The 19,880-nt window shown below is 47.9% G+C and overlaps 7 protein-coding genes across 7 annotated transcripts; 3 read left to right on the plus strand and 4 right to left on the minus strand.

Moving 5' to 3' along the window:
- Positions 1–299: 299 nt before the first annotated feature.
- Positions 300–1,138, plus strand: ARB_05703 (uncharacterized protein; the record flags this gene model as incomplete). Its single annotated transcript, XM_003016258.1, has 4 exons — positions 300–450; positions 520–578; positions 655–773; positions 814–1,138. 4 exons carry the CDS (start codon positions 300–302, stop codon positions 1,136–1,138), a joined length of 654 nt encoding a protein of 217 aa, XP_003016304.1.
- A 366-nt stretch (positions 1,139–1,504) lies between these two features.
- On the minus strand, positions 1,505–3,761 carry ARB_05704 (uncharacterized protein; the record flags this gene model as incomplete). The annotated part of the gene is made up of 7 exons (XM_003016259.1): positions 1,505–1,981; positions 2,032–2,369; positions 2,431–2,808; positions 2,891–3,087; positions 3,170–3,240; positions 3,296–3,449; positions 3,568–3,761. 7 exons carry the CDS (start codon positions 3,759–3,761, stop codon positions 1,505–1,507), a joined length of 1,809 nt encoding a protein of 602 aa, XP_003016305.1.
- Positions 3,762–5,515: 1,754 nt separating this feature from the next.
- On the plus strand, positions 5,516–6,474 carry ARB_05705 (uncharacterized protein; the record flags this gene model as incomplete). Its single annotated transcript, XM_003016260.1, has 2 exons — positions 5,516–5,778; positions 5,877–6,474. 2 exons carry the CDS (start codon positions 5,516–5,518, stop codon positions 6,472–6,474), a joined length of 861 nt encoding a protein of 286 aa, XP_003016306.1.
- Positions 6,475–7,733: 1,259 nt separating this feature from the next.
- Positions 7,734–11,520, minus strand: ARB_05706 (uncharacterized protein; the record flags this gene model as incomplete). The annotated part of the gene is made up of 3 exons (XM_003016261.1): positions 7,734–8,193; positions 8,263–8,399; positions 8,464–11,520. The coding sequence occupies 3 exons, from the start codon at positions 11,518–11,520 to the stop codon at positions 7,734–7,736; spliced, it is 3,654 nt and encodes a 1,217-aa protein (XP_003016307.1).
- An 810-nt stretch (positions 11,521–12,330) lies between these two features.
- ARB_05707 (uncharacterized protein) lies at positions 12,331–14,610 on the plus strand (the record flags this gene model as incomplete). Its single annotated transcript, XM_003016262.1, has 4 exons — positions 12,331–12,606; positions 12,790–13,148; positions 13,333–13,658; positions 13,742–14,610. The coding sequence occupies 4 exons, from the start codon at positions 12,331–12,333 to the stop codon at positions 14,608–14,610; spliced, it is 1,830 nt and encodes a 609-aa protein (XP_003016308.1).
- Positions 14,611–15,146: 536 nt separating this feature from the next.
- Positions 15,147–17,373, minus strand: ARB_05708 (uncharacterized protein; the record flags this gene model as incomplete). The annotated part of the gene is made up of 5 exons (XM_003016263.1): positions 15,147–15,613; positions 15,681–15,821; positions 15,882–16,819; positions 16,887–17,214; positions 17,298–17,373. 5 exons carry the CDS (start codon positions 17,371–17,373, stop codon positions 15,147–15,149), a joined length of 1,950 nt encoding a protein of 649 aa, XP_003016309.1.
- A 442-nt stretch (positions 17,374–17,815) lies between these two features.
- ARB_05709 (uncharacterized protein) lies at positions 17,816–19,262 on the minus strand (the record flags this gene model as incomplete). Its single annotated transcript, XM_003016264.1, has 5 exons — positions 17,816–18,065; positions 18,089–18,553; positions 18,642–18,849; positions 18,925–19,087; positions 19,185–19,262. 5 exons carry the CDS (start codon positions 19,260–19,262, stop codon positions 17,816–17,818), a joined length of 1,164 nt encoding a protein of 387 aa, XP_003016310.1.
- Between the last annotated feature and the right edge of the window lie 618 nt (positions 19,263–19,880).

Here is a 19,880-nt window from a genome sequence, read left to right on the forward strand (position 1 = left end):
GGTTCTGCCTATGACGTAACCAGGCTAGAACAGTAAATACCACAGCTGGCCCGAGCTTCCAGTCAGTTTGCAATGTTTGCATGTTTGGCTGACGTAATATCAGTCAGTGTCTTGGATTTAGACGCCCCGCCATTAAGGGGGATGGGCGGTGGGGACGGAGATAGTCGACTGCTCTGTACTACAGATTTCGCGTGTACCTTCATTCTCCATCCTCCGTGAACCTCCTCTGCCACCAGAAAAATTAGAGGAAGAATTTGCTGCTCTCCTTTCAATTTGAATCGAAGGCTGTGTCCATCACCATGGCTACTACCGCTACAATCCCAGAAGGTGGCACATGGCTGGACACCATGAAGAGGTCCTTCGAGGACGTCCCGGTTGACGAATCCTCCGACAATGCCATCTCAACCACCGAGTTTCTCGAAGCCGCTGAGTCCCTTGTTAAGTTATTTGGTAATTATCCCATTGCCAGAGATGCCCAATAACGGTATATACTAATTATGCAATGTTTTCGACCTCTAGATATCCTCGGTTCTGTCGCCTTCACCCCTGTTAAGAATGATTTGCTGGGAAACATCAAGGTGTGCCCCTGATTTACACTTGCAGGAAGGCTCCTTTAAGAACAGATAACTCACGAGAGATTGCGTTATGATATAGAAAATTAGAGACCGCCAACTTGCTGCCCCTGCGGAGTCTGAAACTCTCCAGGCCCTTGTTCTCAACGAACTGAAGACCAAGCAACACAAAGCCACTGAAGGCTTAGTCTGGCTTATTCGGTAATTACTCCCGGTGCTTGAAAAGCCTTCATACATCTAGCCAAGTTGCTTACTATGGAAATACGTACAGCGGCCTTGACTTCACCGCCCAAGCTTTCAGCAGGAACCTCTCTATGGAGAGCGAAGAACTAGCTTCCTCTTTCCGAGAAGCGTATACCAACACCTTAAAACCACATCATAGTTTCGTGGTTAAGCCTATTTTCAGTGCTGCCATGTCGGCAACTCCGTACAGGAAAGATTTCTATGCGAAACTCGGTAGCGATGAGCAAAAAATACACGCAGCGATGAAAAAGGAGATTTGTGCCTTGGAGAAAAGAGTAGCAATCCTAAATGAGTTCCTGGCACGAAAGGAGGCTAAATGGTAAAAAGACTTTTGCCAATTTGGACTCGATTATACCTTCTCTGCCCGGTGGTGGTAAGGTATATTGTTGATAGGCTCTCCTGAACATAAATATAAATGGATATCATTTTAAACTAAAAAAGTAGTGAATAGACTATGCTTGTAAGTATCAATAGCTCCAACTCCTTTAGTTTTCGCGAGTATGTATGTACTTGTTAATCGTCTTAAGTTATAACCGAAGGTAAATAAAGCAACCCTGAAGCTCTGTCTGAAGGTGGATTATAAAAGACCACAGCAAAATAAACATTCAGAAAGGTATACGGCCGTCAACAGCCGAGAGGGAGGAAATTTTTGGAAATAAAGGAGATGGCAGATGGAGGAGATTGTCTTCTCAGCTGATCAAACTCAGCTCACCTCGTTCAACGACCAACCGGATAACTTCTTTATTCAGGCCAGCCCAGTGTTTCTTACCCCTGATGAACCAGTACAGGATCGCAGACAACGTGCTAAAGGCGAAAATGGGCAATGAATAATTCATGTTCTGCGCACTAACTGGCAGTAGAGAGGGGAATGGTAGCCAGATCGTCACATATGCAGTGTAAAACATCGCAAATATATTGACAGCCAGGCCATATCGGCCCATGTTCCACTCTCCGAGCTCCAAGGGGCGATCCAGGGAGAAACGCGCAATTACCATGCAGCCAATTGCAATGAAGTAGGAGCTAAACAGTCCGATGGTTGAGAGGGCAATAAAGGCGCCAAAAGCAGTAGTACTGGCTATGTTTAGACAAGCGAGCACCATGACGATGACAATAGAAAGCCAAACAGCACGAACGGGGACACAGTGTCTTTGATCGATCTGGCAGTACTATGGTCAGTATGGAGATACAAAATGGAACAACGCAGGATAATACCTACCACTGAGAACCAGGCTGGGAGACCTCCGTCTCGAGACCACGCCCAAGTAAGACGTGAAGTCGATGCAATACTGGCAAGGTTAACAGCAAGAGAAATTATGAGCAGACCAGATACCATGGCTGTTGCAGCCTTCACAGAGCCGGTAGCTTGTCGACATATTTCGATAATGGGGAAGTTTGACTTCAAGACGCCGTCGATGGGACCCATGGTGAAAAGGATAGTAATTATTATTGCATATGCAAGAACCCCGTTTGTTGCAACAGTCCAGACCATAGATCTGGGGACAGCCTGCTTTGCTCGACGGACTTCCTCGCTCATGTGGACTGCTCCGTCAAAACCTGATGCAAGTATCCGTTAGTATCTGCCTGCAGATATTAGTGGGCAAAGGGCTTACCCTACCTACAAAGCCCCAGGTGGGAGTGAGCAAGCCTAAATTCCAAGAAATGAATTCGTTGTTCCATCCGGAGGAGGATGAGTGGTCTCCAAAAACCCATCCAGGGGTATGGCGAGGAGCCATAGACACAAGCACAACGACAAAGACAATGAAAAGAACCACGTGTAGGATTCCGGCCAGAAGTTCGACCCAGGGAATCAGCCAGAAGGTGTACATGTTCATCAACCCTTCGACGATCAACATGGCAAAAATGATGAATGTAAGATGCCACCTCTCAGGCTGATAGTCAGGGAAGTTCACAGTCACTAGACCTTGGATCATAGTGGCCGTTGTGTTGGCCACGCCAGCAAGGAGTGACACCCAGGCAAACCAGGTAATCCAACCTATATACAATATGTTAGTGGACAACGCCCCTGGACATAAAATAGTAATAGAACAATGAGTGACAGAGCGAGATATACATACCTTGCATCCAAGTAATAAACTTTCTGTGCTTCTGAGGAGCTAGATAATGAGTCCAGTGATATTGAGCGCCAGCAATGGGCTGCATGGAAGCCATCTCTGCCATAGAGGCGGACTGGGCCAACCCACCGGCGACGACGACAATAATACCCCAAGCCAGAGCTCGAGGGCCACCATTGGTAAAAACAGCAGTTAAGTTTCTGAAGGAAAAGCAATCATAGTAGTGGAGTCAGTTTATGCAGATATCATGCAGAATAATTTGAGCCATGTTAATGGACATACAGGGCCATCGACTCCCAACTGGACATAAACGTCAGGGAGAAGAAGAAAATTTGAGTGAAATTGAAAAGTTGCTAGTAGATTTATTGTTAGCCAGATAGAAAGACAGGCCCTAAGGGGGTAAATCACCTTCACTTTCGACTGGTCTGCGGCAGCTTGGTTACCAGCAGCAGCAGCGGCCGGAGAGCCTGGCTCAGCCATTGTTTTCGGTTTGATGCCTTTCTCTGAATTGCCGCCATACGGCTTCAGACAGTAGCCCTCCTTCCTGTCCAAGGAAGTGAGACTATTCCCGTCCATTCTCAAAGGGAGGGCTATCAAAAGGGGCCGGTTAGAAGGGTCAAAGTAGCAAAGAAAAGAGAGGATATCAAGGGACGAGGACAGTGGATAGACTTGTATCTAACCCCCAGAAAAAGGTATCCAGAAACGACAGAAAGAAGCAGTAGATAGGAGGAAGAAGCAGAGGAAGACGGTGCATGGGAGCCGTGAGAGTAGAATGAAAGAAAAGGAGAGAGGGAGGGAGGGGAAAGGCACAGAGAAAAAGGAGAACAGGAGCTGACTTTTGATTAGATGCTGTGTGATCCATCTTTTTGTCCATCACAAAGAAAAAGAGCACCGTCTCGTTTGGATGTCAAACATGGGCATCGTTCTTTGGCATCGTGAGTCGACTGGTAACATCGTCTGCCTTGGGCTAGACACGAGCTGCAGGATATAAAATCCATGTTTGCTTTTGCGGCAGGCAACATTTTCCCCAAGCTTCACGGCGCCCCTGGTCGAGTAACTAAGTAACGAATACTTCGTTACTCGGTACGGGACGAGATACTCTGCGACTTGATGCCAGTGGCACGATACCATTTATCACCCCCCGTTAAACGTTGTGGCCTCCTCGACTAGAGTTTACCTGCTCAGGGGCAAACGGGCCAGAATCAGGATAACCAAAAAGCACCTGAAGGATCCTGAAGGTGACGAAGTCAAGAAGCTCGCTTCGCTTATTGGAAGCGCCACAGCAGGGGCAATGCTCCCACTCAGAACGAGCAACTCCGGCTCTTCCAAGTTGGCTGCGAGTTGGGAATATCAGATGGATCGCCCGCCAAACTTGGACTGGGATGGCTACACAAACAAAGCCATGGCGACCATGCCCATGTCGGGGCTTCGAGGAGGAGACAAAGGTGGTCAACAAAGTGGCGCCGTTGAAAGGGCTTTTCTGGCATGAGATGTGCGAGATGTGCGAAATGCCGGCCAGTTACATATGCCTGGATCGTCTGCGATTGCTGGTGGTTACGGGAGATGTGTTGCACTTGGTCTCCAGCTCCGACCTCCCGCAGGAAGAAGCAAATGCCCTGGAGCACAGGGGACAAGAAGAACTAGAGAAGAAGCAAAAGAAGACCAGGAGAAAAGTGAGGAGCGAGATGCCTATCCTGACGCTAGTGATGGGAGCACATTTCACAGGAAAAGTGACCAGTCGACCAGTTCTCCTGGTCGTCGTTGAAATCTCAGCGGCGCGGCTCAGGCACAGATGCAACTCTATCGTTGCGGATCTTCTGGGTCCCTAGCCGAGGGATCTACGCCGCTTCGCCTCTACTTTTAAATGCTTCAAAGAAAACCGTCATGCTGCTGGTGTCGGAGGGATGATATGGCTCAATTCAGAGTCGGATTCGGACATCGAACAACGATATATATCCAGCTCTATTCCACCAGTACGAAGGGTTAGTGCAGCGCCTGTGCAAACCTATTGACTGTGTCCCCTAAACTACGGAAGAATTGCTTGATATCCATCATATATGGGTCGTGATGTCTAAACGGAGTGTAGACCCGCTCTATCAGCCTTTTATACAGCCGACGTCCGAGAACCACAGCCCGTGGGTCATCGTATCAACCTGTTTGTTCATGATCATTACCGTCTCCGTGACGGCAACAACACTCATCGCGCGGTTCAGGGTTCTCAGAACACTGGCATGGAGCGACTGGTTCCTGCTTTTTGCTGCTGTATGCATCCTCCCTTCTGGTTACCCGGGGACAATATTCCTCCTTCTTTCAAGAAGACGCACTTAATACTGACCGGAAAAGTGTTTGTCAACCGCTGAGGGAATATGCATAAACTTTGCCTGTTTACGAGGTCTGGGGCGGAAGCCAAGTGCCCTCCGGCATATGCCAATGGAAGGGTTTGAAATTGTATGAAAATGTTTCCTCCCTCTGCTTTGCGCATACTCGCTGAACGGATTACTGACATGTCCTTCGGTCGAGTAGCTTATATACATCAGTCAGATACTGGCCCTTGCTTCACTGGCATGCTCAAAGGCCTCCATTACTCTACTTCTCATTTCGATCAAGCCATTGAAATGCATCCTATCGATGTGCCGCATTCTCCTCGGGGTTTTGGCCCTCTGGGGGTTGGCGGGTGTTTTATCCCTTTCACTGCAGTGCGGGTTCGCTCAACCATGGAAATCAGGTGAAAATTGCTGGCTCAACCAATACGCCCTACATGTTGGCCTTAATATAGGAAGCATGATTACAGATTTCGCGCTGGTCCTTCTTCCATTTTTATTTGTATCCCAGGTGCAAATACCATGCATCAAAAAACTTGCTATTGCTGCTCTTTTTGGCATGAGACTGATGTAAGTCAGCTGGAAATTGAGACAGAGAGATGGATGAGAGCGCCTCGATAATCGTCGACTAGAAGAGGATCACCGGGCTAACATGAAACTACAAATAGTGTCCCATCTTTTACTATTGTGATGACCATTACATCACGCTCCTACTTCGCTTCCTCTGCATCTGAGAGATCATGGCTAGCCGTTATGCCAACTATCTGGATGCAGGCCATCCTCTGCGTTTCAATCGTGGCCACTTGCATTCCAAACCTAAAACGACTTCTGGCTGTCCTCCGAACTGGGCTAATGGCCGGAACAGTCAATGAGTTCTATGAGCTTTCAGTTTCTGGGGGTGATAGCAAGACTGTTGCTTCTGCATCTCAGCTACGTTCTGGCAAAACGTCCTATTCGAAAGAGAACTACGGTACCGGTACACCCCGGCCCTCAACCTCCGGTGGTAGCGTTTCTGGGACACCCACCATGTCTTCTTTTACAGGGAAAACTCACGCAATGCGCCATCTACATCCGGATACAGCTTATACTATGGGGAAAAAGGAACCATATGACAACGCATGTGTTGTCGAATCCAAAATGCCTAGTTGCAGAAGGCCGATACTCAAATTACAGGGTCTCCTTTGGGAGCGGAGTTTACGGCCAGGAACCACTCGGACAAAGGCCACTGACCGCGGTTCGAGTCTCGACGTCTTGACACCACGATGAAAGATGTCTTTCCTGTGTCTTCTGCCTCTGGTAGGATCAAATTTGTGATGAGCAAGCCTCAATTGCACAGAACGGAATACTCGGAGGTGTCGATTCAAGACAAATTATTGGCACACAAAGAGTACATCATACCGGGTGCACCACGCCTGAGAGGCAAGTCGCCTCATTAGGCACCATGCTGAGCGCTCAAATTGAACATATGGGTACTTGGCTCCCCTAGCTCGCTCTCTGGTAGCCAGGAGATTGGTGCCCCATTTGTCAGCTCTTGTACAGCATATACTTCCCTATGTATATATTGAAGAAAGGGCACGAGACGTTATTTTTGTCTTGCTTCATCCTGCTCGACCTCTTTCCGGAGGAGTATTACAGCCAATGGGTCTGGGTGCTTCATCCGGCTGGTACAACATCCCCTTAAGCAGTGTAACGTTTAGAACGGTCGATCTATTCAATATCATTTCCCGTTATTGTGCCTATCACATTTCAATTTCGATTTCAATTTCAATATTGTGCTATTCTCCTGTCAGGTACGGATGTGATCGAAGAACGTCCGGTAGGCGATTTGGTCGCCTTTCCAAGACGCGTGGCATGAATTCTATCATTTAGGACTGGAACGTACGAAATATAGATAATTGCTTTTACTGTGAAGGAATGGCCTGGTACGCAACAAAGTAACTGCCTAGTTACACAGAGAGCTGCGCCGATATCATAGCTAACCACGGAGGGAGCGGCTGACTAGTTGCCGAAGCAGGGCTGAAAACAACATAGCAGATATTCAGTCAAATATCTTGGAAGCGGTTGCTTGCAGGTACTTAGCTGATCTTCCCTCGTATCCTCGCTAGATACTATTGACCATAAACGGAGTTTCCATGTTTCTGGAAAGGCTGGAAAGTGATGTGCTGATGAGACTGATTCCACGGATCCTTTATTTTTATCCCCTTTATCACCGCCTGAGCTGAACGCCTCCTTCGGAAAGCCGGGGACACAAAGGAACCAACTACAAAAAAAAAAAAAAAAAAAAAAAAAAAAAAAAAGCGAGAGCAACCCAATTATAAACATGCAAAATTGACCATTTATCAAGAGAAAACCGTACTTATCATATTTTTTTTTTTTCCTTCCCCGTTTCCCTCACTCATAACACAAAATTTTTGCTTCTTTTCTTTTCTTCTTCAACCCTGTTTGAAGCATGATATGAAGGCGACGTACTGAGTAACAGTCATCGGAGGGGGAAAAATGAAGAGGTTGACATGATCCTATGACATCTATGTGCTCTTCTCGGCTTCTTTCTGTTTTTCCTTGTCCTCTTCTTCTTCTTGCTTCCTCTTTTCTTCGGCGGCAAGTTGGTCAGGTCTCCTCACGGCAATAGCCTTTGGCTTATAGTCACTGAAGTTGGTCTTCAGTATGTTCTCCACAAGCCAACAACCAACGTAATCCAAGATCATGGTCAGTGTGAGCCTGACCCTGAATCCAGGTTCAAATGGAACCAGTCTGAGTTTAGTGTTGAGCTCTGGGATAAATTCGGTCGCGCAAGACAGCGCTACACCCGAGGTTAACACGAGTCCCCAGTACATAGCGCGATTTTCACGAATGGACTCTCTGAATGGCCGGCCCTGATAGTTGATTGAGAATGTGGAAATTTGCTGGATAAGCTGTAGCAGATAGATGGCACTGTTAAGAAGTGACGGCTCGAATTCGCCCTCCAGATCAATCTTTTCCTTGCGTCTAATTTTGCTCGGTTAGAATGAAGTTTACCTACATATGTAGGGGTAAAAACCGCGATGGGGAACTTACGGTTCGATGGAGTATACGTATTGTGAAATGTAAATCAGAGTAACAATGTGGATCGCGAACTGGCCCAGAATTGATCCCATGATATATATGTTGAAAATATTCGGTTGGGGTCGTTCCTTCGATAGTCCTTCGACTGCCTATTGTAGTGTCAGCGGGGATATCATATCAGAAAGAAAATGGGGTAAGGTTTCCGAGGCATACTTTTGCGCGAGATATGGAGAAGAAGCACACGCTCATCAACATTCCACTGATAGTGACTTGTCCATCTCCGAATTTAATGCCATCAAGGTAAATGACACTCAAGCTGTAGGCACTGATTAGACAGTTTAGTGCAAGAATTTTATACATCTGAATTGTGGCAACTAGAGTGCAACGTCCTTGTCGAATAATATTCGGGATAGCAATGACATTTGCCAATTTACTCGTGAAAGGAGCAGCAACGGACGCATCGCCGAGTTTCAAAGTCGGCGGTTCGTCCTCATCCATCCCTTCCATCATGGAGGCGCTTAACTTATCAGCCAGGGACGAAGCAGCAAGAGATGCTTGCTTTTGCTTTCGTTGCTGAGGAGTTAAGTTGGTGTCATCAGGCTGTTGTAACGCTTGGGCTCCAGGAGATGTAATAGTTGGTACCCCATTGGCATCTGAAGGTGCTGTTCCAGCTGCGATTTTCTTTTGGGCTTCACGCAACATGGCCGTCTCATAATGAGGGTTGTTCGCACCAGGTGGATACAGATGGGCGATATGAACTGGGACGGGCGGAGCCGGTTGGTTGAATCTTTGCATCAGCTGCACTTGCTTTTCATAAATCTCCTTCATTTTTGTATTTCTGAAGTGCTCAGAGATTTTATTGAGGTCTTCTTGCGTTCCATTTAGTAGGGCGACACCAATATGAGCCTGTTTCAAGGCTCCGACATCGTTGGTACCGTCACCACACATCAAGGTAGTGTATCCAGCTTCGTTCATAGCGAGCAGTATCTCCTCTTTTTGTTTGGGGGACACTCGGGAGTATACCCAGGTATATCGAATTAAGTCGAGGAGACCTGGTTGGTCTCTGAACTTTTCCAAGGCATATCCAGTAACGCATAGATCTTTCTCGGCTAGGATAGATGGATCGATTGGTTTGGAGGGGTCAACATCAACGCTGAATTTATCGTCCACACTTCGCCATACGACCTTTGTGCCACTGGTATCATGTTCAGGGGCATCAAGAATGAGAACTTCGCGGTCGATAATTTCCACTTTCTTCGCTACATGAACGGCAGTCAGAGGATTGTCTCCGGTAATCATGACAACTCGATGGCTACTCTCGTTGAGCATTCGCACGGCTTTGATAGCGTCGTCTTTTAACGGACATTGTAATACTAGGAACCCAGCAAAATGCAATCCCGACTCAACCTCTTCACGCTTCAGGTTGTTAATGCGACTTTGTCCAATTTCGGTGTCGGAAAGGAATTTGTATGCTAATGCAAGGACCCTTGCACCATTGCGGGTAAAATGCTTGAACGTTTCTTCGTAATACGGAGGAGTGGACACAAGCATGGTGCTTATGGTTTCAGGGGCTCCCTTGACACCAACGAAGGTAGCTTTGGACCGCTTGGATAAACGTTTGTCGAGAATGTTCACAATAGCAACAGTGCTTTGGCGCTTCAATGCTGAAGAAAACTGGAATCTTCGTTTAATGTTAACTGATTCAAGTAGATTGTCGCCTGTTCTTCCAGCGGAACCAGCTTTGCTTGTCAATGTATCATTCTGGCCAAGCGCTTTTTCCATTGGGTCACCAACGATCTCGCCTTCGTCAAGCTTTACTAGTGCGTGCCACAAGGGCAGGACGAGGGTCGTGTTGTCATGTACATCAGTAACTTTGGCGACTGTCGTGTGTGCCCCATATTTGTCTGTGGGTACCCCGGTTTGGCCAAGAGTCAGGCCCGCAATACCATCAACCACTAGATCTTCTCCTGTGAGAGTCCCGGTCTTATCGAAGCAAGCAATATCAACGCGTCCAGCATATGGAATTCTGAATGGTTCAGTACAGAAGATTGCAAATCTGCTGAGAGCCGCGAGACTGGTATTGACGGCAAGGCTCAGTTCCATTGGAAGCTCTGGGGGTACGACACTGGTGATAATCAAAACACAATCGAGAAGAAGTTTGGATCGTTTTCGATCTTGAGCAACGCCTTCAACCCAAACATACCAAGAGGCTGCAATGGCAAAGATCAAGAGGAAGAGGATGAACATGAATGCTTCCACATTGTTAGCAGAAACAGGTTCCGTGGAATATATCATTGTTCGAACAAGGCTCCCCTGGCTGGTTTCAAAGCCAGTACGGATAACGATTCCAAGGGCACCATTGTCAGGTGCGGCAGATGCCCCATTTAAGGGCTGGTAGCCATTCTCTTGCCCAGCTTGCGCATTCGGATGTGTGATTTGCAGGACCTTAGTGCCTCCGTATAGGAACGAGTTCTTATCTAAGCCATCTGGTTCAATCCGGTCATTGGCTGGTCGTAACTGGATAGAATCCTTAAGTAGAGGGGTACTCTCTCCAGAAAGCATGGCTTCGTTAACGATAGCGCTTCCCCATACAAGTAATATATCGCATGGAACCCCACTATCATCTTTAGTCCGATTGATTGACACTAGGTCTCCTGGAAGGAGTTTTTCGCTGCTCACTTCGACCCATGTATTATCTCTGAAAACCCAGATATCATAAGGCTTGATGCTCATGCCTCGGAATTCCGTAAGTGTTCTCTGTCGTTGCCATACCACAGTACTCTCAAATACCACCAACATAACTAAGGTAAACAGCGAATAGTACCAGTACTCATCCAGAAGCCAGAGGCCCACACAGAATACTTGAAAGACAAAAAATGGAGCAACCGCATGTTCCTTGAAGAGCTCTACAAAGGTGGGCACCGGAATGTCAAAGGTGTTGTCTCCATAATGCTGTTGAACATCATCAACTTTGGCAAGCGAAGTAAGACCGCGAGATTCCTGGAAGTATCCCAGCGTTGGCTTTGGTTCAGTATCAAGAACATACTGTAAGGGGGTAAAACACCCCTTCTCCAGATTGTAACGGAAGCGTCTCTTTTGGAACAAAAATGAGACAACCTCGGTTCCTCCAATATTGTCCTTTACAAGCTTGCAAATCTCTGCAGATCCTGCGTTTGCAGCCGGGATGACTTTGATAAGCTCTGCCTCGTTGACGGATTTGGCAGGTATGGTAGTGAAGAGCGCGTCAATGTTGATGTTCCACTTCGTCATTAACCATAGCAGAGCTTGTAGGGTCGCGATAGATCCAGTCCATAAAGCAGCCCACTCAGGGCCCTGAATGTATGCCTCATATCGTTCTGGAGAAAGGTAGAAGGCAAGAAAAACCGGCCATAATATCGTAAATGGCCAAACGTAGATGCGGAATTGGACCGGCAAGGGGTTTCGGAGAGCCGCAGATTGAATCTGCGGGTTATCTATAAGTTTAGACCTGTGAAACCAGACAGTTAGTTAGGCAACATGCTGCTTTCTTTCCCCGGGGGTTGGAACTCACATATGGGTGGACTCGAGCTGACATGTGTCTCTGCGGAACCAGTAAATTACATTAAAATGTCTATTAATGGCCGGGGGGGACAGCAGATAAAGAAAATTCAAGAGAGATCGTCTATATCGTCCACATCCGTATCATAAGGGCGCCGGATGTTAAGCGTATGGAGGTGGTTCGCGAGGCCGAAGATGGTAGAAATAGCAGCAGCTCCTTTTCAATGACAAAAACGCAACTTGGACTTTTCGTGGCTTCATCATCGATTACATAATGAGGCTGGTGAGTTGAAATAAAGTTAGGTTTTCGGATTATCGGGAGCCAATGGGAAGATTGAAATCCGCTTATCTCAGCATCCCGAGTCAAATGGGCCCATAATCCTGATTACATAAGTCGAAACAATGGGGCAAAGACGATTTTGACTTTTTGGGAACGAAGGGCGAAGCAGCATCATAAGTGCCTGCTCACCGTCAAGCCGTTCGATACAGCCGCACCAGCATGCGTGAGGGCAAGCTGTTGCTCTCTACAACCCTCCGCAGACCATGCCTAACCGATCTATAGGCGGGGGCAGAGTTTTAGGTAGTGGACGGTCGATAAATCCTGCTCCGCCAAAACCACTGCCCAAAACTAGCTCATCGAATGCGATATCGCCGTCTGCTAGCAGTGTCTCTTTGGCTTCCCAGACCTCTAACTCGCAGGTATCGTCTGATACACAGGATCTATCCTCGAGGGTCTTTCTAAAAAATGGAGATTCGTCCATAGCCAAGGCTTCCCGCAGCACTGGGGCGCTGGTTTGCCCTATCTGCAACGAAGGGATGGTAAGATACCTTGTGTCTCCTTTTATGTCTTTTGGATTGCCTGGGTACTGATACTCTCATAGGTGACACTCTTACAGCTGAATAGGTAATTACGCATGCCTTACCTGCTACTCCGACACGTGAAACTCACTCCTTCATCCCAGACATCTCGATGACGAACATCGGAATCTCGAAGATGAGCAGCAAGTGGAAGTGAAGGACTGGTTCCAGACACAGGTCGAAAAGGCCAAACGATTTCAACCACTTGCTGTACTCAACCAGAAGCTGAAAGGCCTGGAAGTCTTTGAATCTAACCAAAACACTCAACTTTTACCACCGTCAACACGACCCACCGCTGAAAGCTCGGTTTCCGAGGCCGCTAAACCTATCGACCCTGATGACCTGATAACGAAGTCTCACTGGCAGCAATGGTCACTTAATGATGTTTGCCTGGACCCCATGTGTGAGAAAAGGCTTACCGCAACAAATGGCTGTATCAACTGCAGAAAATGTGGCCGTCTATTCTGCGAGGATCACACCATGTATCAGATGAAGCTTTCGAGGTCTGCTCAGCACGAACCAGTACGAGGGTTTTGGTGCCGCGTCTGTGAAACCTGCTACAAGTCGCGAGAGGGTTATAATGATTTTACCGGTAAACATTGCACTACCGCCTGGTTTACACTTTCCCAGTGCTAAAATTTGTTTAGGAGCGGAACGTGACCACACGGATACGTTTAAGGCCCTTAGAAAACCTACAGTTGACAAAGCCTTCCTAGAAATCTCCCGGCTGGAAAAGAGATTGACACGTCTAACTCAACTACTTGCCGGGCTACCTCTAGAACAAGTGCAGTCTAAAAGATGGGCCATTGGTTGGCAAACAGACCAGAGGAAAGCACTCGAACAGTCTGTCGTCAGTTGGCAAGATGATGTGGAAGTTTCCAACTGCCCTTTTTGTCAGCAGGAGTTCTCTGCGTACATATTCCGAAGACACCATTGCAGAACATGCGGTAGGGTTGTTTGTGGCGATCCGGCAACTGAATGTTCTTCTTTAATAAGCCTTGATGTGACCAAATGTATGTTTGACTATTGTTTGCTCTTATTTGGTGCATACTAACCACAAAAGCCCAACCTCGACTATCAGAAAAGCCGGCTCCAGATAAAATTAACCTCGATGTGCGATTATGCAAAGATTGCAAAACCACCATATTTAGTAAACGAGATTTCATGGAAGATATCGCCAAAGAACCACCGGATGTCCGCGCTTATAAAAACCTTGTCCAGTTCGAACGAGGGATTAGGCTGTTATTGCCGAGATTTCACAAGATTCTAGCAGCTCTTCAGTTCGTTTTCCCTCAACTCAACAATTCCCGTGGCTGTTTTCTAACTGTATATACAACTAGAGACCCCGATAACCCTCCAGAACCGGCTCAACTAACTGAGGCGTCTAGAGTCCGTAAAAGGCTAATTGACTCTTTTGCCCAATACGATGTAGCCGCAAGGCGCATTCGTGACCACCCAACAGAATCGCCAACACAAGCAAAACTTCAACAAGCAATATACCATCAAGCCACAAGCTTCCTCCACCTGCATATGCTTCCGCTCAAAACTCTTCCCAAAATCCTGAAGCATGCCACTCCGCACGGCAGGAATTTCAGTTTTGATTCGTCATCCTCAGATGGCAGGCGCATGAACGAGGGTAATGCCCAGCCCCGTTCCCTTGCGTCCATTAAATACGGCAATCCAGACCAGGGTGGCAGCACCACTAGCCTAGCTAGTAATAACAGCAGTGCACTCTCAGCGCTTGAAGCGGAAGAGAAAGAACTCCGTGATCGGCTCATTGTTCTTGAAGAACAGAGGTTTTTCGTCTCGGAAATGATTGCCGACGCCAACAAACGGCGTAAATTCGACGAGGCAAGCAGCCTTGCTCAAAATGTTGCGGATTTGAATAAAGAAATAGATCATGTCAATGGCATGATCAGCCAGTTAGACTTTGAAGGGCTATTCACTGGCGATTCAGGCCAGTGATGATTGAATCATTGCATTCCTTTTCAGCTATATCCTTGCAAGTTATCTTTTCCGACATTCAGCTCAGTGACTGACCACTGGTATTGCAATTTCTTCTTCTTCCTTGAAGCGTTCGTCATTTTCAAGGGTGGGTGGCTGGCGTTCGCTTTTGTTTCTCTCATTTCTGCCGAGAGTAATATTAATGACCCTGATGATTCAAATCTTACCCAAGTTCCTGGCAATATTATTTATCTACTATCTACATATCTGCATGCACATCCAATTTCAGATTTGCTAGTTACTATTAGCTAGAGCTTTACTGTTCATAATAGCAAGTGTCTTCATTATAATTCGCCAAATTTACGGCTCCTGTAGATTTCAAGTGGCCCAACTTTCTATCGGGAACCTTCTGGATGAGCGATACTATATCGGGGATAATAATAACATAGATTAGACAAATTTACAAAAAAATTAGCAGACTCGTATACGACGCATAAACTGGGATAATTAATCGACAGGGAAAAGACATGAAAAATGCGAATAAGCAACAGCCTCGTTTACGCGTTCCCGTTCGTCTCCTGGCTGGCCTGACTTTCTTCATTTGCCGGTGCGGCAGAAATGCCCTGCCTTTCCATCAAGGTATTAACCAACTGAGTGAGTTGTCTGACCTGTTCCTTTAGCTCTCTAACTTCCAAGACACATTGGTCGACCTCAACATTAGGCTTAGTTTTGGTAACAACCTCATCCCAGGCACCAGTGTCAGGATGGTCGTCAATTCTCTTGAAGTCAAACCCTGCGGATTCAGCGGCATTTTCCCATTCTTCTTGGGTGTCGTCGTCTTCTTCGCCTAGACGACGGTTGAGTCTGATCCGTTGAGCATTGGCTGATTCAAGCAATGCGGTAACTAAGAGGAGAGGAGAGTATATGATGCCCATGACGTAGTTGTTGAGTTTGTCATAGCGGTCAGAAGGCATCCACCATTCGAAAGGAATGATAAGACAGACGATTTCGATCAAGTTCAGTGCTGGGTGGTTGGTTAGTTAGGTGAAAGGATAGGAAAGTAACCCGGAGTTGTGAGGAAGGCTACATACGGGCAATAAAGACATTCTCATCGGGAGCTCGGACATATTGGAGGGTTCGATGGGCAAAGAGGCCCATGTATTCATTAATTGCGTTACCAGTAATGTCCTCATAGGCACTGTTATACAGAGCGATCAAGATATTGAGCAGAACTTTATAAGAAGGTTAGCAGGATAACTATATTTGTTAGGGAAGGAAATGATAGTACTCACCAACCATCACCACGAAAGTGAATAGGTAGTAAAGCAGGATACCAAACGGTGGAGCAAAGGCCTGGAACGCATCGAACGAAGGGTTCTGCAAGACTGTATTGGCCATTCCCTGAAGAAGCACAACAGCAGTCATGTTACTGTCGGGATCTGCCTGATCCATTCCAACAAATCCTTGCAAGAAACCAATGATGACAACGGCCAAGAGGGCGAAGAAGATCAAACTCTCCTTCATCATGACCTTCAGGACCACTAGCATTGCACCGAAGAAACGGTAGGTATCCAGGTAGAGGAGCAGTCTACCCCAGAACATCGGAGCCGAAAAGGCAAGGAAGTTGTAGCTCAGCTGGTTGTAGTAGTTACGTGTTTCGTTGTCGACATCCTTTGAATGAGTCAAGGCAACTATCCGGAGGACGAAGGAGACCAGGAGCAGACAGTAAAGGGTTGAATTGAAGGCATTCCAGAATCCAAAGTAGAAACGGCCGATTTTCCAGAACTTGGTGACTTCGTCGAGAATGAAGCCTAGAGTCATGCCATAGAGAATGCATTCTGCCACGTCTAGGTCGCCAGTCGGATTGACGGTGTTAATCACAATGGTGAAGAGGACAAGGTAGAGGATGGAGAAGAAGACCTGGACGGCATTCTGGTAGACTGGTGCTCTGAGTCTGTCTGGGTTGAAATGGGACCAGTAGGAAGGATTGTTCCTCTCCCTGTACTCGATGAAGTTGGTGGGATCTTGGTCGTCCTGACACAACCAGCCCTGCCACAAGTACTTGATGCACTTCTGGTATCCAGCCGACCCGATCACAGTCAATGCATGGAGATCGACTGCACGCTCAATAACGTTTACGGGCGAAGTCGGCTCTCCATCTCGCAGAATCGAGTACCGCTTGAGGAGCACCTCGAGCATGAGGTAGTCCTGGTCGTCCTCTGACTCAATCCTACCGGAATTGTTAGATATATGTTTTCCATCTACGGCAGTGAAAATGGGAGGGGCCGGCAGCATACACTCGTTTAGCAAGGATCTCGCACGCAACAGCGCGCAGGTCGTGGAGATCAGAGTCCCAGAGCTCGACCAGTGCCTGGATCTTGAACCATCGCACGCAGACAAGCAGGCAGAAGACGACACAGGCGCGGTACTGCTCTCCACCGGCCTCTTTGGCAGTCTGGATAACCTCCTTGGTGATAACAGTGCTGTTGGCCTTTGTAATGAGACTCTCCTCCAGCTCGCAGCAGACGACCTGCTCGACTAGATGCTTAAGCCGCAGAGCTACCTTTGTCACCTCCTTCGCTGGCAGAGCGGGCGTGATAACCTGGTCGCGAGTGCGAGGAAGTACTATAACATCGATTAGAAGGCGTTAGCGACTGTGCTCCGGGCCTCAATTGACTGCCCGCCTGCTCTGGCGAGAAGTGACGTACATCGGCTGGTTTCTTGCAGGTAGTGGTGCCGGCCTCGACGAGGCTCGCCACTGAACAACCGGCCCCATTGAACCATCTTGAGAGTCCGGCTAGAGAACAGGGAGCAGACACTCTAGCAAGCGAGAGATGAAGAGGGAGTTAAGGGTTCAAATGGAGGATGGCTGGTCGTTTAAATAGGCAGATCTTCCCTCCCTCTCTCGCTCTCTCGCTCTAACCCCCGGCTTGCTTGGTGTTTTGGCCCGCGAGGGGGCTGGTCCATGTTTTAGTTAGAAATAAGTGACTTGGCTACCTAGCTAGCTAGCTCGATGCGCCAGTGACGTCGCCACCGTACACCGGGGGATGACAATAATACTGGAGAAGAAGGCGATGGCGCATGGAGAGCGCTGCCGTTAGGTTGCAGTGGTGCTGGCAAAGGACAATACGATTGGCGTGAGGGAGGTCTGTCTCTACGGGGTCTGCCGGCCAAGGGCTGCCTTCATGCTCTCTCCCCCGAGCTATCAAAAGGCAAAGGCCAGCCATTAGCCCGTCGCGGAGGAGGAGTCTTCACGGTGAATGTTGAAGTAGGTGTTCATTTCATGCTCGTTTGCTTTCTTAACATGCTCTGGTTGGAAGCCAGGCAGCGCATTCATGCTTCGCCCAAATTGTTGCTTTTTATATCCCACGGTCCATATTCTAAAGCGGCAGACTGGTAATCCAGACATAAGAAAAAGAAAAGAGAAGAAGGGCATGGGAGAAGAAGAAAAGAGGCTGGCAAGACGGGTTGGAAAACTGTACAACTTTTTATTTTTTACTCGACAACGCCCTCGTCACTCTCGCTGAAACTCTCATCTCCGCTGACTTCTTGGTTCTCGCGCTCTCTCTTCTCCATGAGAGCTTGCAGGTCAGCATCATCTTGCTCTGTGACAGCCTTGGGCGCCATCTGGATGACGCAGGAACCTCCGCTGGACTTTATCTTCTCCTGTACCTTCTCAATCGCCTCCTCTAGCAGCTTGACGCCCTGAGTCTTGTCTAGGCAGTGGTTCGTCAGGACGTATAGCGGGGGCGCCACGAGCTTGACCTTTACTTGTGGGCTGACAGCCTCAGCAGCACGGAGGGCATCCTTGACGGCGTCAATGCCATCGTATCCGAAGCAAGTCACTTCGATATCGGCACGGACTTTGGTTGGTGGAGGGGTAAGTCTCTTGTTGATGTGGGAGATGAGTTCGTCCTTGACCACGGCGCTTGGGAAGGTAACGTCGTCCCATACGGCAGGATTACTATACATTTCGTAGTGTTAGAGCAACGAGGCCTGCAAATTCTCGAGTACGGCCACGGCCATGTTAGGGAGAAGAGTAATTGTCTTACGTGATAGACAGCTTGAAGGCATCATTGGCATGTCCGTATTTCTTATTCAGGGGCCATCCGATTTGCTGGTAAAGCTCTTCGATCGGGGTCTTTGTCTTCTCGGCAACGTGACGCATAATCGAGTGTACCGACTTGCTCTTGTTATACCGTTCCTCACACTTTCCGACATCCTCAGGTGACACTCGACGTTTCGAAAGATCGATATAACCTGGAGGGCAAGGACATTTCCCTTATCAGCACGAAGTATCAAAACTGGTATGACCCATCACACACAACCACCCACCTTTCTCCTTGTCTACTCGCAGAACGACGACGACCTCGTTACGTCCGACTCGGATAAGTTTTTGTATACTTCTGATACGTCGCCTCGACAGCTCGGAGAGTAGGATCATGCCATCGATGTTGTCGTACTCGAGCAGCTTGACATATGCACCCATCTCCGCAATCTAATCGGTGATAAGCCACTATTAGCATCCTTCTTCAACTTCGTCCCTCCCACTCCACCAGCACCAAAAAACGTGGGGTATCAAGATTTGTATTCACCTGCTTGACGGTGACCATGACAAAGCTATCAATCTCCGGAAACTTCTCCTCGTAGAAGCGACAGTTGGTGAGCGACATGTTGGCGAGGGGGCGCTGGTGCGCAGGTCGAACTTGTGCGTCAGAGAGAGGGCTTAGAAAAAGGTGATTGTGAGCTCAAGTTAGGATTGGCCTGGCGTTAACGGTCCCCGTGGCGGAAGAAAGAGCTGAAGAAAAGGGCCCGTCGGTGAAGATTTGCGTATTCCCGAGTGAAGGCAGGGCGTCAAAGGAGATTTGATCAGTCCGTTCGGCGGCGGCGTGTCGTCTGCTTGTCTTCGTCCAGCGTCTTCGACCCTTGCAAATCGCAAAATCGTTTTCCGTTTGTTTGGCGGATAGTGGGACAGTCACGTGGTTAGATTATATAAGCACAGCTTTTGGCAGGTCCGCGCGTGTTTTAAGGAGAAAAGCCGACTGACTCTAACTATATAGTTTCTGCTGTTCTTGCTATTCTTCTGCGTGATTGCAAAGGCAGCTACTTGGGTGCATCTTGGTTGGTGAAAGTAAAAAAAATACAAGATCTACCCGGTTTGAGCATAACCTTCGCACGAACTAGTGGGGTGGGTGGCTATAGCTATCTACGAGCACTTTTGAACACATATGTCAATGATACCGGTCCTCCGTATTGATGGATCAAAAGCCATCGTCACACTGACTTGCCCC

This window comes from Trichophyton benhamiae (assembly GCF_000151125.1).
Source record: "Trichophyton benhamiae CBS 112371 chromosome Unknown contig01145.0, whole genome shotgun sequence".
In the NCBI taxonomy this organism is placed as follows: Eukaryota; Fungi; Ascomycota; class Eurotiomycetes; order Onygenales; family Arthrodermataceae; genus Trichophyton; species Trichophyton benhamiae.